The 15,091-nt window shown below is 57.3% G+C and overlaps 2 protein-coding genes across 7 annotated transcripts; both read left to right on the top strand.

Moving 5' to 3' along the window:
• The first annotated feature begins 308 nt into the window (after positions 1-308).
• On the top strand, positions 309-4,535 carry MADCAM1 (mucosal vascular addressin cell adhesion molecule 1). 3 transcript variants are annotated; one of them, XM_019716044.2, is made up of 5 exons: positions 309-463; positions 641-913; positions 1,358-1,681; positions 3,129-3,497; positions 4,194-4,535. In XM_019716044.2, the coding sequence occupies exons 1-5, from the start codon at positions 403-405 to the stop codon at positions 4,334-4,336; spliced, it is 1,170 nt and encodes a 389-aa protein (XP_019571603.1). In that variant the 5' UTR covers positions 309-402; the 3' UTR covers positions 4,337-4,535. The 3 variants fall into 3 exon arrangements, with proteins under 3 accessions (XP_019571603.1, XP_019571602.1, XP_074193454.1); XM_019716043.2 differs by having other exon boundaries at positions 3,129-3,477; XM_074337353.1 differs by having other exon boundaries at positions 1,388-1,681; positions 3,129-3,477.
• A 117-nt stretch (positions 4,536-4,652) lies between these two features.
• TPGS1 (tubulin polyglutamylase complex subunit 1) lies at positions 4,653-13,806 on the top strand. 4 transcript variants are annotated; one of them, XM_074337355.1, is made up of 4 exons: positions 5,786-5,922; positions 8,685-8,873; positions 10,123-10,330; positions 13,000-13,806. In XM_074337355.1, exons 2-4 carry the CDS (start codon positions 8,855-8,857, stop codon positions 13,535-13,537), a joined length of 765 nt encoding a protein of 254 aa, XP_074193456.1. In that variant the 5' UTR covers positions 5,786-5,922; positions 8,685-8,854; the 3' UTR covers positions 13,538-13,806. The 4 variants fall into 4 exon arrangements, with proteins under 4 accessions (XP_074193455.1, XP_019571604.2, XP_074193456.1 ...); XM_074337356.1 differs by lacking the exon at positions 5,786-5,922 and adding an exon at positions 5,931-6,276; XM_074337354.1 differs by lacking the exons at positions 5,786-5,922; positions 8,685-8,873 and adding an exon at positions 4,653-4,953.
• Positions 13,807-15,091: the final 1,285 nt, after the last annotated feature.

The following is a 15,091-nucleotide window of genomic DNA, read 5'->3' on the forward strand; positions in this document are numbered from 1 at the left end:
ACGTGGGGAAGTGAAGGCCGACCTGCGGCCCACCGAGCGCGCGCGGGCGGCGCCAACCCTGGGCCTTGTTCCGACGTCTATTCACTGGACCTCGACCGTCACCCCTCTCCGGCCCTATCTTCCGATCTTTCCGTCTGCGAAAGTGAGAGCTGGAATTGGTCCATACCTTCCCGCGACCTCGGCTCCGGCCCTCCATCTCTGGTCCCCAGTCCCTGCCTCTCTGTCGCCTCCAGGGTCGGGGGTCAGAGCGGGGAAACTCCCTCGGGAAACCCCCGGGGAGCAGCTGGAGCGGGAGGGGAGTGGGGGACGGGGAAACAGGGTCGTGAGGCGGCAGGAAGTACCAGGGGCACCACTATTTAAGCCGCCTCCTTTGAGGTCAGGGAACAGAGCAGGGGATCCGGCATGGAGAGGGGCCTCTTCCTAGTGCTTCCCCTCTTCCTGGGGTTCCTCCAGCAAGGCCGCGGTGAGCAGGGCAGGGACTCCGCGAGGGCAGGGGGCTCGGAAGAGGGCGGACGTGGATGAACTCGGCGAGCCAGGTGGGAGGTTCAAGGGAGGTGATGGGGAATCCTGTAGAGGGTGGCCTTTGGGGGCCGGGTTGGGGAGGGGGCGGGGCGGGACTGAGAGCACTGTCTGCCCGCAGGTGGGCCTCTGGAGGTGGAGCCCCGCGAGCGCGTGGTGGTGGTAGCAGTGGGCGGGTCGATGCAGCTCACCTGCCGCATGGACTGCGCGGGCCCCAGGGCTGCCTCGGTGCAGTGGCGGGGCCTGGACACCAGCCTAGGCGCCGTGCAGTCGGGCGCTGGCAGCAGCGTTCTTTCCGTGCGCAACGCCTCGCTGTCCACGGCGGGGACCCGCGTGTGCGTGGGCTCCTGCGGGAACCTCACTTTCCAGCAGACCGTGAAGCTCCTGGTGTTTGGTGAGACCCCGTCCCTCCTCCCCTCGCTGCCTTTGCACACTCAGGACCCAACCAGCAGCCCTGCTTTGTCTCTGTCCCTATGCCACCACTTCCTGAGAGCCTTCCTGGATTGCCCATCTCACCCTCGCTCAAAGCCTGCGTCGAAGCTCCTGAGTTGCTTTGCAATTCGTTCCGACCTCCTGGCATCACCCCTGCCGGTCTCCCAGCCTTCACTCCCTCATCCCCAATCCTCCCCTAAACCTCCCATGCCCGAGCCCCTGCCCTTTCTGCTCAGGACTCCTCTCCAGCACCTTATATTCTATATTCTAGCCACACTGGGTCTCCCTGTCCCTGTGCACCAGCAGTCCCCACTTCCCCCGCCCTCTCCGCCCCCGTCCCTCCTCCTCAGGGCCCAGTCCTGACCCTCTGGGCTCAGCCCACCCCCCTCTAACCCTCCTCACACAGCCTTCCCAGACCAGCTGACTGTCTCCCCAGTGGCCCTGGTGGCAGGGTTGGACCAGGAGGTGGCCTGCACAGCCCACAATGTCACACCTGCCGACCCTGATGCCCTCTCTTTGTCCTTGCTCCTGGGGGACCGGGAACTGGAGGGGGTGCAGGCCCTGGGCCGGGATGAAGAGGAGGAGCCCCAGGAGGGCGAGGACATGCTGTTTAGAGTGACAGAGCGCTGGCTGCTGCCCCCACTGGGGACACCTGCCCCATCTGCCCTCCACTGCCAGGCGACCATGAGGTTGCCAGGCTTGCAGCTGAGCCATCGCCAGCCCATTCCAGGTGAGTCTGTGGGGTCCTGGCCAGCCTGCTTCTTAGTGTCCCCCAGGAAGTGAGCGAAGTCACGCCACTCAGGTCCTATGAGCCTTGGTAAGAGGTGTCTAGCGGCTCTTCTGGAATCCTGGTTCTGCCCCTCACCTGCTGGGTCTGGACAGTCACAGTACCATCTTTAGTCTGTCCCCTGGTGGAAGCCAGCGTGATGCTTCTCACTCATTTATTCATTCATTCAACAGATTTACTGAGCACTTACTTTGTGCCAGGCCCCATGAGCTCCCATTCCTGCTCTGCCCTCCGCCCTGGTCCCCCGCTCTCACCCTCGCCCCCAGTCTGTCCTCCCCACAGCAGCCACCAGAGGGCCCTTGTGAACGTCTGAATAAGGTCCTGCCTGTTTTCCCTGGTCTGTCCTCCCGGCAGCAGCCACTGGAGGGCGCCTGTGAGCACCAGAGTCAGGTCCTGTTCCTGCTCTGCCCACCACCCTTCAGGGCCGCCACCTCCCTCGGGGTAAAAGCCCAAGTCCTCCCCGCCATTCACAAGGCCCTGCCTGACCTGCCCTGCCCCTGCCCTCACCTCCTCCGTCTCTCCCACTTGCCCATTCTGCTCCAGCCACACAGGTACAGACCGGCCCAGGGGCCTTAGCATGAGCTGTGCTCCCTATTGGGAATACTTTCCCCAGATCTGTATTTCCATGGCTCCCCCACTCACCTGCCTCAGGTCACCTTTCCAATGAGGCTCCCCCTAATCTCCCCCTCCCCCTCACACTTGTGTATACACACACACTCGCGCCCTTCTCTTTCCCTAGTGAATGTTTCTTGACACCTTTTATCAACATCTGACATCCTATATGTTATCTTTTTTTCCCCCCATTATCTGTCTCCCCTGCTTTTGGCTTCACCGAGATAAGAATGTGTCTGTGCCATTCATGGCTATGTGCCCAGTGGCTAAAACAGTGCCGGGAGCATAGTGGGTGTTCAATATGTACATGCTGAATGAATAACTGTTCCCATGGTGCCCAGCACATAGCAGCTGCACAATAAATATTTGCTGGGTGATGAATGACTGAAAACATTTGCTATGGGGCCTGGCACACAGTAGGTGCTCGGTTTGTGTTGGATGCGCCCTCCCCTCTCTCCATCTCCCAGTTCCATAATAAAACCCACTATGCTTACTGACCCTATGTTCTGAGAGCACGTGAACCTGGGAAGAGGGCTGTCACTCCATTTACAGGAAAGTGAGACATGGCGATTCAGAAGCCCCCTCAGGGTTGGGGGGCTGCAATGGACTCCAACCCCACTCCTACCTACTGGGACACACAGCGATTTGCCCAAATGGCCTAGGGTGGAGCTCAGAGCAGTTCTGGTCCAACCCTGTGAGCACTGTGGTCCCGATGGAGAGACAGGCAGTAGCAGGGACCTGGGGCAGCAGGGAGAAAAACAGATGCCCTCTTTTCCAGTTCTGCACCTGACCTCCCGGGAGCCCCCTGTCATGACCTCCCTGGAGGCTACCCTGGATCAAGGCTCCACCCACAGCCCACCGAGTCCTGGCAAGCCTGGGAACAGCTCCACCGGACCCTGCCTCCCTGAGATCCACCGGTCACCAGTGCCAGGCGGGCTGGAGCTGCTGTGTGAAGCGGCTTGTGGCCCTGGTGTAGCTGTGCGCTGGACGCAGGCTCCCGGTGATCTGGAGGCCTATGAGAGGCGGGAGGCCGGGGCCCAGGCTTGGCTGAGTGTGCTATGGGCTGCATGCAACCCTGAGGGCTGGTTCCAGTGTCGCCTGGACCCAGGGGGCCAGATGGCCAGTCTGTACGTGGTCCCGGAAATCTGTGAGTTTGGGAGGCTGGGAAGGGTGCTGGGGGAGCCTGAGAGGGAAGGAAACCCTGAGTCAAGACCTTAGACAAGGAGGTGCCCTGTCCAGCCTCTGTTTCTCCAACCATCCAGGGGCTTCCCCAACACTGTAAGATTACAGTTCCCTGGCATGGCGATGACTGTAAATTCCAGGGACCATGTAGATTCCACAGCAGTTTGTAAACTCTGATCTTTATAGACTACAACAGCCTGTGGAATGAAAAATAGAATATAGCCATTTAAATCATTTCAAATTGTGTAGTAGCCACACTCAAGAGAAAAAAGTAAAAATAAATTAGATAGTTCATTGAACGCAATATATCTCAAATATCATCATTTCAACATGCAATCTGTAAAAAGGTATGAACGAGACACTTTACATTCTTGCAATGTGTGTTGACCTCTCCAGCCACATTTCAAGCACATGTCGAGTGACCACCATACTGGACAGCCCACTTGTAATGATAAGGTCCTACGTGCATTTCAAAAGACTCACTCCAAAGTCCTTTGGATACTCCAAAGGTTTTGTACATTTAAAAAGACATTCTAAGTTGTTAAGTCCTGTGTAAAATTTTGGGGAACTCAGTAAATTTGGACGCCCCTAGTAGGATCTGCTGGGCTTTTCCTCACAACCTGCAAAGAGGTGTTCAGGTTCCTGATGCTTCTCTCTCCAGGCTTCCCCCTAACATCCGAAGCCCTGTGGACAGGCAGCTTGGTGCTGGGGCTGCTCTTCCTGGTGTTTCTCACCTACCGCCTATGGAAATGCTGCTGGGCCCGCCAGCTCCTTGGGTCCTCTGCTCCGCCTGGACCAAATTGAGGGGGATGGGCAGTGGCCCCTCTTGAAGTGGCCTGCCTTTCCTTCCAATCAGTTGTGCCTGAAGGACATTTGCAGGGTTCTGGACAGCATGAAGCCTGACCACGGGCCCTTCATCATCCTGATGGTCAGCATATCCAGGCTCCCGAGCTGGCTGGGGGGAGCCACCCCCAACTGGAGAATAAAGAGCCATCTGCTCTGATCTCAGTGCTTGCTGTAGTGGTACCGGGACTCTGAGACCCTCTGCCCTGGGCGACTCCCAGAGAGCTAGAATGGACATTTACCCCAGCCCCACTGGGCCAGGGTCGGGGGGGGGGGGGGGGGAATGTGCACTCTGCCTGGGGCGGAAGAAGCCAAATGCTGTGCCTTTCCCTGGGTGCGGGGATGCCACAGCTTCAAGAATAAGCGGGTGTCCTCAAAAGAAGTGGAGGACGTATTTGGTAGGACAGTGTGAACGGACACAGAAGAGCAGTGGCCTATTAAGGGAGAGACGAGACAGGGACTGGAAATGAGATCAGCAGATGCCAGGGACTTGAGCCTGCGGGCACTGAGTAGCTCTGGGCGAGTTGAGAGCGCTAGAAGATGCGGTGTGAGAAAGACCTCTCCGGTGGTGATGAAAGGTAACTGCCTGGGACCGTGAACTGCAGACTGTGGGTAGTCCACTCATTCCTAGAACGTGTACAGGGGACTAGGGACGGTGGGCGCCCAAGACCCCTGACGCAGCCTATTGGGTGGCTGGAGGGGGGGGGGAGTGTCCCCACAAAGAGAGCTATACACTCAGACCAAGATTGGGTTAGGTTGAGGGCCAAGCTGGGCTCAAAGACGAAAATCAGAGGGGTTGGTGGCGGTGCTCAGTTCTTGAATCCAGGTGGATCCACCTGACGCGCGCCCCGGCTTCTCTGGTAACCGAGGAAACTGGTTGTTAGGGGACCATGCTAAGGGAGGACTCGCCCACTAAGAAGATGGCAGCAATCCGGCTTCATGCAAGAAACCAAGCCTCTTCTTGGGAGCCATCTTGGAGTCTGGCAAAGTTCGGTTCCGGACGTAAGCCAAGAAAACCAACAAGGATAGGTAGAGGAAAACGGAAGCAGAGCACCAATTAAAACCTAGAGAAAAGAGTGGCAGGCACTAGTTACTTCCCAATCTCCAGCGTGATCCAGCGTTCTCTGCCCTTAACCAAGACGGCTGCCCAGAAGCGCCAGCGCACTGTGGAACATGGCGGCGCTTCTGGTCCCGTCGCCCTCAGTGAAGATGGCGGCAGTGGAGAAGCGGCGGCCGGTGCTGACCCCTGCGGCCAGTTTCACCGACAGCACCCGGCCGTCGGTGTCCAGGGCGGTAGCATCGACCGAGAGCGAGGAGGACTTCCTGCGGCAGGTCGGCGTGACGGACATGCTGCGTGCGGCCTTGCTGAAGGTGCTGGAGGCGCGGCCCGAGGAGCCGATCTCCTTCTTGGCGCACTACTTCGAGAACATGGGCCTGCGCTCGCCTGCAAACGGCGGCGCCGGGGAGCCCCCAGGCCAACTCCTACTGCAGCAACAGCGCCTGGGCCGCGCGCTATGGCACCTTCGCCTGGCTCACCACTCCCAGAGGTGCGGGACTGGGCAGGGCCTGGGCGGGTAGGGGCCGCGGCCAGACTTCAACTCCCAGCGTGCTATACGGGGCTCCTCGCCCCTGGCGCCGGCACTGGAGCGCGGGGCATGCTGGGAATTGTAATTCGCAGTGCCTCCCTGGCGCTGGAAGGACCCGGATCGCAATGGGCTGGGGGTTCCTAGCGTAGCCTGGAGGTGGCCAGCGTGCTGTGCGCTGGCGTGGATAGTTCCTGTTGGCTCCGTCTTTTACGACGCCTTTTTGCAGGACTGAATTTCCCCTTGCAGTCCACCCAACTTTTAAAATCATGAAGCCCAGAAATGACTTCACCATGGAGCGCCAGTCCTCTGACACAGGTTCCTCCTCGATGCCTCGTTTTGAGCGTCGTAGCATCCCCGTCCATTCAGCCAGAAAATGAGTATTTACAGGGCTAGGCCGTAGAGACAGAGAGCAACCCAGTCACCCAAGGCCCCTGTCTTAGAGGGAGGCTCTTGGCATGCATTAGGGGTGTCCGGGAAGAGCTTTGCATGACACACAGGGAAAGGTGTTGCAGGCAGGAGACCAAAGGTGCACCGGCCTGCAGGTTGTACAGGTGCAGTACAGGATCCACAGTCTTCCCGTGGCTGAAGCGTGGTGGGGTGCGGGGAATGGCACCTGCCTACTCCCCACATGTCCCCCCTTTCCCAGAGTTCTGAGCCCTTGGAAGGCAGTTGAGAAATGTGTTGGATCCATGGTCTGCATCAGGTGGATTGGGGAGAAGCAGCACCAACCAGACGAAGTCACTTAGTAGATGTGGGTGGGCTGGGTTTTGGCTGCGGGAGGGGGGGGGCAGAAATAGTGCCTGAAGCAAGTATGCATGTGGGGGGTAATTTGATAAGGGGGAGCTCACAGAGAACCCCAGGAAGGGGGAGGAAGCCAAGTAAGGGAGCGTTTCAGCCTGATTCCTAGGGTATTTACAGGTGCTTTGGGGCAGACTCCCCAAGAGAGTCAGGTGCAGGCCACAAGAAGGAAAGCGGAGATGCTGGAGCAGGAGCTTGGCCATGAGAGAGGGTGTGGAGGACGGGCATCTGAGCAGGGCATCCACATTTCCAACACGGGGCAAAGGGAGTGTGGGGTGTCTGGGGCCGTCCCCGAGATGGGCACCTGGGAAGAGGAGCAGGTTGGTAGGACACACAGGCTTGGGACATTCTGTGAAGTTGAGCTGATGGGTTTTCTGGGCCAGGGTGGAAGAGGTGTGCACAGGACAGTGCCAGGTGTCCATGGGGCCATCCACTGAGATGGGTGGTCACTGGTTTGGGGAAATTTCCCAGAGGTGCTTGGGGATGTTTAAGTCAGGGGGCTGGGACAACCAGCATGAAAGTGGACAGGAGGGTCTTCAACTGAGATATGCAACTGGGCAGGAGGTTCTCAACTGGGAGGGGTTGTGAAGACCTCTAAAGAGCTGAGAAGAGCCCAGGACCCAATTCTGAGGAGCCCCAGCATGGAAGAACCCACAAAACTGATTTGAAGGAGGGAACCAGAAGAGGGTGGCATCTCAGGACATCTCCCAGCGAGGAAAAGTAGTCAGTGGCAGAGCCACACGTACAGTTGTTCAGGTCAAGCACTGCACAAGCCACTCATACCATAGACATCACAGATGAGGATGTTTATATGAAGGCTTTTTGCAGAGTTTTTTCCTAATTCACACAAAGGTACCTCGTGGGCTGGCAGCAGCCCTGTGTCCAGTAGCCTAGGAGGTGAGGGTTGAATAACTTGGATTTAGGGTCAACAGGAAACTTGGTTTCCTGTGGCTGCTGTAACAATCAGAAACTTAGTGGTTTAAAACAACAGAAATGTTCTGGAAGGCACAAGTCTGAAATTTAGGTGTCACAGGGCTGTGCTCCCTCCATGGGTTCTAGGGGAGGGTCCTCCCTGCCTGTCCCAACTCCTGGTCTAGCTGGCAGTCCTTGGTGTCCCTGGACTTGTGGAAGCATACTCTAGCCTCTGGTATCACACCGCTGTCGCCTCTGTGTCTCTGTTCTCTCTTTTCTAAGGATACTGTCATTGAACTTAGAGCCACTTCATCGTATTTCCAGATCCTGAACTAATTACATCTCAAAGACCTTTATTTCCAAATAAGGTCAGACTCATGGGTTCCAGATGGACATGCATTTTGTAGGGACACTAGTCACTACTGCAGGGACGTTGGGGCCATTGCTGGAGGCAGTTGGGAGCAGCAGGAGTACAGAGGGAGAGCAGTGAGCAGGGGGACAGCAGGTCCTGGCAGCACCTAGGCTACCTGGCCCCCCAGGAACGGAGCCACAGTCAGGAGCCCCTCACCCATGCCCAGTGGGTCAGGAGCAGAAAAAGCCTGCCCAGGTGTGGGAGACAGGTGCTCCGAGGCCCAGCAGCTTTGCCCCGACGCTGAGGGGTGGGCCGGGCTGTCCTGGGGCTGTTCTTTTTTCTTTTTTCTTTTTTTTTTAGGGAAGGGGAACAGGACTTTATTGGGGAACAGTATGCACTTTCAGGACTTTTCTCCAAGTCAAGTTGTTGTCCTTTCAATCTTAGTTGTGGAGGGTTCTGTTCAGCTTCAAGTTGTTGTTCTTTCAGTCTTAGTTGTGGAGGGCGCAGCTCAGCTTGCTGTTGCTAGTTGCAGGGGGCGCAGCCCACCATCCCTTGCGGGAGTCGAACCAGCAACCTTGTGGTTGAGAGGACATGCTCCAACCAACTGAGTCATCCGGGAGCTCAGCGGCAGCTCAGCTCAAGGTGCCGTGTTCAATTTTAGTTGCAGGGGGCAGAGCCCACCATCCCTTGCGGGACTCGAGGAATTGAACTGGCAACCTTGTGGTTGAGAGTCCACTGGCTCCTGGGGCTGTTCTTGAGAGCATCATCACCGTGAAAGATCTGGGAAGAAGTCAACCAAACCCCTTGTGCTGGCATCTCAAGACATCAGAAATGCTGGCCTCCAGCACTGGTAACAGCGGCAGCCTTGTCCCATCAGCCCCCCTGCCAGCCTCACAGCCCCAGGAATTGTCTGGGAACTTGCCGAGGGCTGCATGGCCATGAAGGGCAGAGCCAGAGTCAGACCTAGGCAGTGTGGCCCAAAGGCCTCCTCCTAAGCCACAGTGCTATCCCCTGCAGGTTCCTGTGACCCTGGAAGACACGCAAAAGGCACCAGTGGCTTTAGGCCAGTTCTCTGCTCAGATCACCGCTAGAGGGCCGTCCTGGGCGTGGGGGGGGGGGGGGTGTATGAGCAGCCTCCCCGGCCCCGACCCCCTTGATGCCAGGAGCACCCCCAGTGTGACAACAACAGATGTCCCCAGGTATTGCCCAGTGTCTCCTGTGGGCAGAATCACCCCCAGTGAGAACCGCTGGTCTAAAGTGAAAACTCTCTTTCTGGAGACATCCCATAAACATTCTTTTTGTGTTTTAACAAATGCTTATATGCTTCACAAACTACTCTGTGTAGGAGCTGATAGGAGGGAACCTTCAGTAAGTACCCAGTCCCACCTCACAGACAGGGCAGCTGAGGCCCAGAGTCCCCTCCCCTCTTCCTGTTTAGCCGCCACGTCAAGAGTAGGCTGCCTACCCCACCACCATTCAGCAGATGGCATGGGCGCACCTCGTGGCCAGGAATCGCTTGGGGAGCTCCCCGGGAGGGGCGGGTATGAGGCAGGTGGTCTAGTCTTTCTCTGGGCTTCTTTCCCAATTCACCGACACGACTGATCTCACTGGGCTGTAATTACCCCTTTGCTGCGTTCCTGCCCCATGAGGCCAGGGATGAGGTAGCCAGCCTCTGGACAGCCCAGCCAAACTGCAGCCATGGCCATGCAATGACAAGCTTGCATGGGGTACAGCCTTAAGCCCTTGGCACAAAATCAGCCCTCCGGTCCTCATGCGGTTGCTAAGGTACAGGGATGGGGACATGAGCACGGGGTGGGGCCACTTGTGCTCAGTGAACACTTGTGAGGGTGGCCAATGAGTGCCCCTGGTGTGTCCACCAGGTTCCTGGGCGAGAGGCTTTGGGCCCAAAGCTGGTTGCACTGGTCAGGGTGAGCTGAGTCCCACTGCAGGAACAGACACCTGAAATCTCAGTGGCTGTAACACAACTCAGCTTTGCCTCTCACACCACGGGGCCCGGGCATGGACTGGGGGGGTGGGGTGCTGGTTGTCTGAGAACGCCATTGAACGCTGACTGTGGGTTGCTCATGCTCATGTTTCAGTGGCTGAAGCAAGTCACAGGTCTCAGCCACAGGGAGGAGAGAGGTGGACAGCACAATGGAGGCCATCTTTCCGGAGCACCCCGGAGACCCTCACCTGGTATCTGTGTGCACTTGCCTCCCACTTCCACCGGGCATCACATACCAGACAGAGAGAGACTTCGGTTCCTGCCTCAGTCCCATGCCCTCGGAACAGCTGCCGTGTGTGGAGGTGCTCAGGCCACCCGGCGGGGACACCCCAGGGTGGGGAGCTGAGGCCTCATGTCCCAACCATCATGTGGTACACCTCCTCTGGCCAACAGCCTGACCTCAACCTCAGGAGAGACCACGGGCACACAGAAACCCCAACATAGTGAATGTTGTTTTAGGCCACAGGATTTGGGGTAACTTGTGCTGTAGCAACGGGTAGCCGACAGGACACTCAACAACGATCAGTTATTCACAGCGGGTCTCCCAGTTCCCTTCTAGTGAAAGGATTTAGGAATACAATCTCCCACCGAGGGTTATGCATTATGCCCTAATCATAGCAGCCAAGCCTGGCCAAGTGGAGGCTGCACCCTCGACACTCCCACGACCCTCACACCCAGAGGTCCCAGCCCACCCAAGGACCCAATGAGCAGGAAGACAGGAGTGTACAGCCAGATAGGCGGGGACTGAGTCCCAGCTAGGACAGAGACCCCAGGCTACTGCCCTCTTGCTTCAGGGCCTTGGTTTCCTCTGTGACGGCTTTGGCCCACACAGCTAACCAGGTCAGCACACCCATCCACAAAAACCACATGCTGGGCAGCAGTCGTGACCTGAGTGGCAAGCGTTTATTGGGCTCCTGCTACACGCTGGCCTGTGTTCACTGGGCTCCCTCTCTGTACTGACTGGCATTCACTGGGCTCCTGCTTCATGCCGGCCAGGGTTTGCTGGGCTCCCACTGCATGCTCACCCATAGAAAGGTAAGGTGACAGGTCCAGGTCACACACGAGATAAGAGTGGAGCTTCAGTGTGAATCTTCCCTAACCATGGAGCTGATCTCCCAGAAAGGACGAATGTGAGGTCTGAGCTCAGCCTCTTCCTCCCTGGGATTCCCTGGCCTGATCATCAGCCCGCCCTAAGCCTCACTACCCATGTGTCACTGTGGAACTAGTAACAGGCCACCAGCCACTTGAGCACTGGGCCTGTTGATCTGATGATGGGAGTGAGACGGGGTCAACTAGCCACCCAGGCTCACCCTCCAGCCAGCACGTTTAACTGCTGTGCTCCCCAACTCTGCTCGTGAAGCTCACAGTCTGGCCAAGGCACACGGCTGGACCTCAGGTTCCTCATGAGGCAAGGAGCTGCCCATCTCACAGCCAACAGTGGGGCTGACCGACTTCTGTAAAGGCTAGGTAGCAAGTACAGGGTGTGATCAAACAATACGGTGAATGTTTAAAATGTGTTACAGAAAAAGACACATTGCCATTAATCCCCCTCACAATACGCCCCCTCACTTCGAACACACTTATCCCATCATTCTTGCCACTTTCTGAACCAGTTCTGGAAGGCCTCTTTTACGTTTTGGTTGTGCTGTCCTGGCTGCTTTGATGTCCTGAATCCTTTTGACTTTGGGGAAGAGCCAGAAGTCGCACGGTGCCAGGTCAGGTGAATAAGGTGGATGAAGACACACCATGATGTTTTTATTGGACAGAAATTGCCATACCAGAAGCGATGTGCGACATGGAGCGTTGTCATGATGGAGGAAGACTTACGGCACACTAAAACACACCTTCTCTCAACTGTGGCTCACACCCGACTGACCGCACCAAACAAGTTGAAACTAAGCTTCGATGCACCGCATCCCGTATTGAAGATCCTGCCTTTCTGTTGGATGGCACTGGGCAGCAGCATTCACCGTATATTTTCATCACAACGGAAAGGCTCTCTGTCACACATTCCTTCTAGTATATGGCAATTTCTGTCAAATAAAAACATTACAGTGTGTCCTCATCCACCTTATTCACTGGATCTGGCACCGTGCAACAAAATAACCATGGAAAGTAAATGTTTTGAATTGATTCAGGACATCGAGGCAGCCATGACAGCACAATTAAAGACACTCACGAAAGAGGACTTCCAGAACTGCTTCAGAAAGTGGCAAGAACAATGGGACAAGTGTGTTCAAAGCCAGGGGGAGTATTTTGAGGGTGATTAATGGCAATATGTCTTTTACTGTAATAAAAATGTTTTATTTAAACATTCACCATATTTGTTGATCACACCTCGTACTGTCAGCTTTGGACTCTGCTGTTGCAGCAAGAAAACTTGCCACAAGCAGTGTGTCAGTGGATTGATGTGATTGTGTGCCAGTAAACTTGTTTACAGAAACAGGCCATGGGCCAGTTTTGACCCACAGCTGTAGTTTGCCAACTCTTGGCAAGTGGGACTGAAGACAAGTGAAATTAGTTAATCCACGTTAAATGGCTAAGCAGTGTGGCCAAGGGTGACCAGCCCATAAATGCAAGCATCATTGTCAGGAGGGCAGTTGGTGTGTCCCATGGGGCAGATGCCCATCAGGTGATTCAGCGGACGTTTGTAGAGAACGTGCTGTAGGCTGTGCAGTTTTAGGCAGTGGGGCAGTACAGTGACAGAAAAATACTGACATGGGATCCCGGGTTCACGATTAGGTGGGAAAGACATGAACTCATAAGGCCCCATATAGGCCCTGTTATGAAGAAAAATAGAGGAGGAAGGAGTTAGGGAGGACCCTACCAGAAAGGTGACTTGGGGGACAGGCATTGGAGGCTGGGCTAGGCCTGGTGTGTTGGAGGAAGAGCGATGGGGACTGGAGACTGCAGGGGCCGAAGGCAGTGCTGGGCGCCGACTGGCTAGCCCAATGCCTCCATCTGTCCACAGGGCAGCCTTCAACAACAACGTGGGCGTGGCCTACGAGTGCCTGAGGGCCAGCGGGCGCAAGAAGAAGCCGGGGCTGGATGGGCGTACCTACAGCGAGCTGCTCAAGCGCATCTGCCGCGATGGGGAGGCGCCTGAGGAGGTGGTGGCGCCTCTGCTGCACAAGATCCAGTGCCGGGACCACGAGGCCGTGCCGCTGGGTGTCTTCCGCGCCGGCATGCTCACCTGTTTCGTGCTGCTGGAGTTCGTGGCGCGGGCGGGTGCCCTCTACCGACTGCTGGAGGACCCGGCCCTGGCTACCGCCGACCGCCGCATGGGCCAGGCGGTGCTGGACACCCTGGAGGGGGCCCTGCAGGCTAGCGACGGTGCTGTGGCGCCTGCTCGATACCTGGAGGCCGGCTCGCGCCTGGGGCCTGACAGCCTGGCGCTGGCCATGGACCGCGCCCTGGTGGCCCGGCGGCCCAGCTCCCCCATGACCCGGGAGGAGTTCCTGGAGAAGGCTGCCGCCCTCTTCATCGCCAAGGTCAAGCCGGTGGGCTGAGCTCTGCTTATGCTTCACCTGCCTCCTCCATCCAGACAGCTGGGGACAATGCGAGGCCTGGCTCAACAGCTCCTGGTGGGACATGTGTCTGGGAGCTTCTGCATGCAGTGGCTGTGGGGAGCCCTCCCCACACCCAGCTTCGGACCAAAATGATGCTCCAGCCCCGTTCAGGGGCAGGCTGAGGGCCCCAGAAAGCGGGCACCCCTCCCTATACACACCCGCAAAGCCTCCATCTCCCCAGCAGTAATAAAGTCTGTGCCTGAGGCCTACTCAGTGTGTGTGCTCCACCCCCCAGCCGGAACCCAGAAGCGTTTCTCCACCTGGCTGCATGCCCACCAGCCCCAGTGGGCCCCACCATCGCAGGGAGACAGCTTTATGGGAGTGGAGGGCACGGAGGCACCTGGTGAGGTGCCCTGGACCCAGGAGGCTCTTCCCCAGGTGTCGTGCGAGGTGTCAGGCGGGATCTCTGGTCCCACTCCCCGCATAAGAATGCAGGACGTGGTGAGACCAAAAAGGAACACCCACAGAGCCATAGGTAGGGGAGTCATACCACTAGTCTCGCTGGCGGCTGGGCAGGAAGCAGGAGCCACACTATCCACAACCTGCCGTCCACTCCTCTCTGCCAACCAACCTCACTTGCTAGCTGCAATCTGCTGTGCTGACTGCGATCTGCTCTTGCAGGCTCAGTCACCATCTTCTTGCTAGCCCCCATTTTTTTCTCTGCTAGCGTAGCCACAGCAGTCATATTAGTGGCCAATGGCTCACTGGTTACAGCTGATGGCCAACTAGTCACAGCTGATGGCCATAGAATCACAGTTGATCGCCATTTACTACCTGAGCCAACACTTTTCCACGTGAGGCCGAGAGCCCGGAAACTGCACTCCTGGCTCTGTCCCCACACCAAGTGTGGGGACAGAGCCCCAGAGAGTAGTTTACAGGCTCTCGGCCTCACGTGGAAAGGTGCTGGCTCGGCTGTGGCTGATTGGCCGTGGGCTGTGGCCGGTTAGCCGATTGGCCGCTGGTATAACTGCTGCGGCTACGGAGGAGAGCCGAGGACTGCTGAGGATTGCCGAAGAGCCGAGGAGAGGAACAGAGTCGAGAGTGGAGGAGAGTCGTCGGTCAGTCAGTTGGCAGAAAGGCGGAAGGCAGGTCGCACGTCCAGTGAACCCAGCCTCCAGTGAGACCGTGCTGGTATGGCTCCCCTACCTATGGCTCCGTGGGTGTTCCTTTTTGGCCTCACCATATCCTGCGTTCTTGTGAGGGGAGCGGGAGCAGAGACCCCGCAGGCCACCCCGCCTGAAAAATGGCGTGGCGAGCAGGCCTCCGCACACGACACCAGGGATGTGGGCCCACATGGCCGGCTGTTCTGGAAGCTGGAGACCGAGTCCCCAGCCCCGCTCTCCGCATGTGCCCCGCCCAAGCAGTTCCTCCCTGGGCCTCAGTTATCTCAGCTGTCCAAGGAAAAGGTTCACTGGGCAGATACTAATGGCAGTGATGTCACATTCAAGGCCTGCAACATCTCATTTGACTCTCACCACAGCCCTATGAAGAGGG

Source organism: Rhinolophus sinicus, linkage group LG07 (genome assembly GCF_036562045.2).
Source record: "Rhinolophus sinicus isolate RSC01 linkage group LG07, ASM3656204v1, whole genome shotgun sequence".
Taxonomy (NCBI): Eukaryota; Metazoa; Chordata; class Mammalia; order Chiroptera; family Rhinolophidae; genus Rhinolophus; species Rhinolophus sinicus.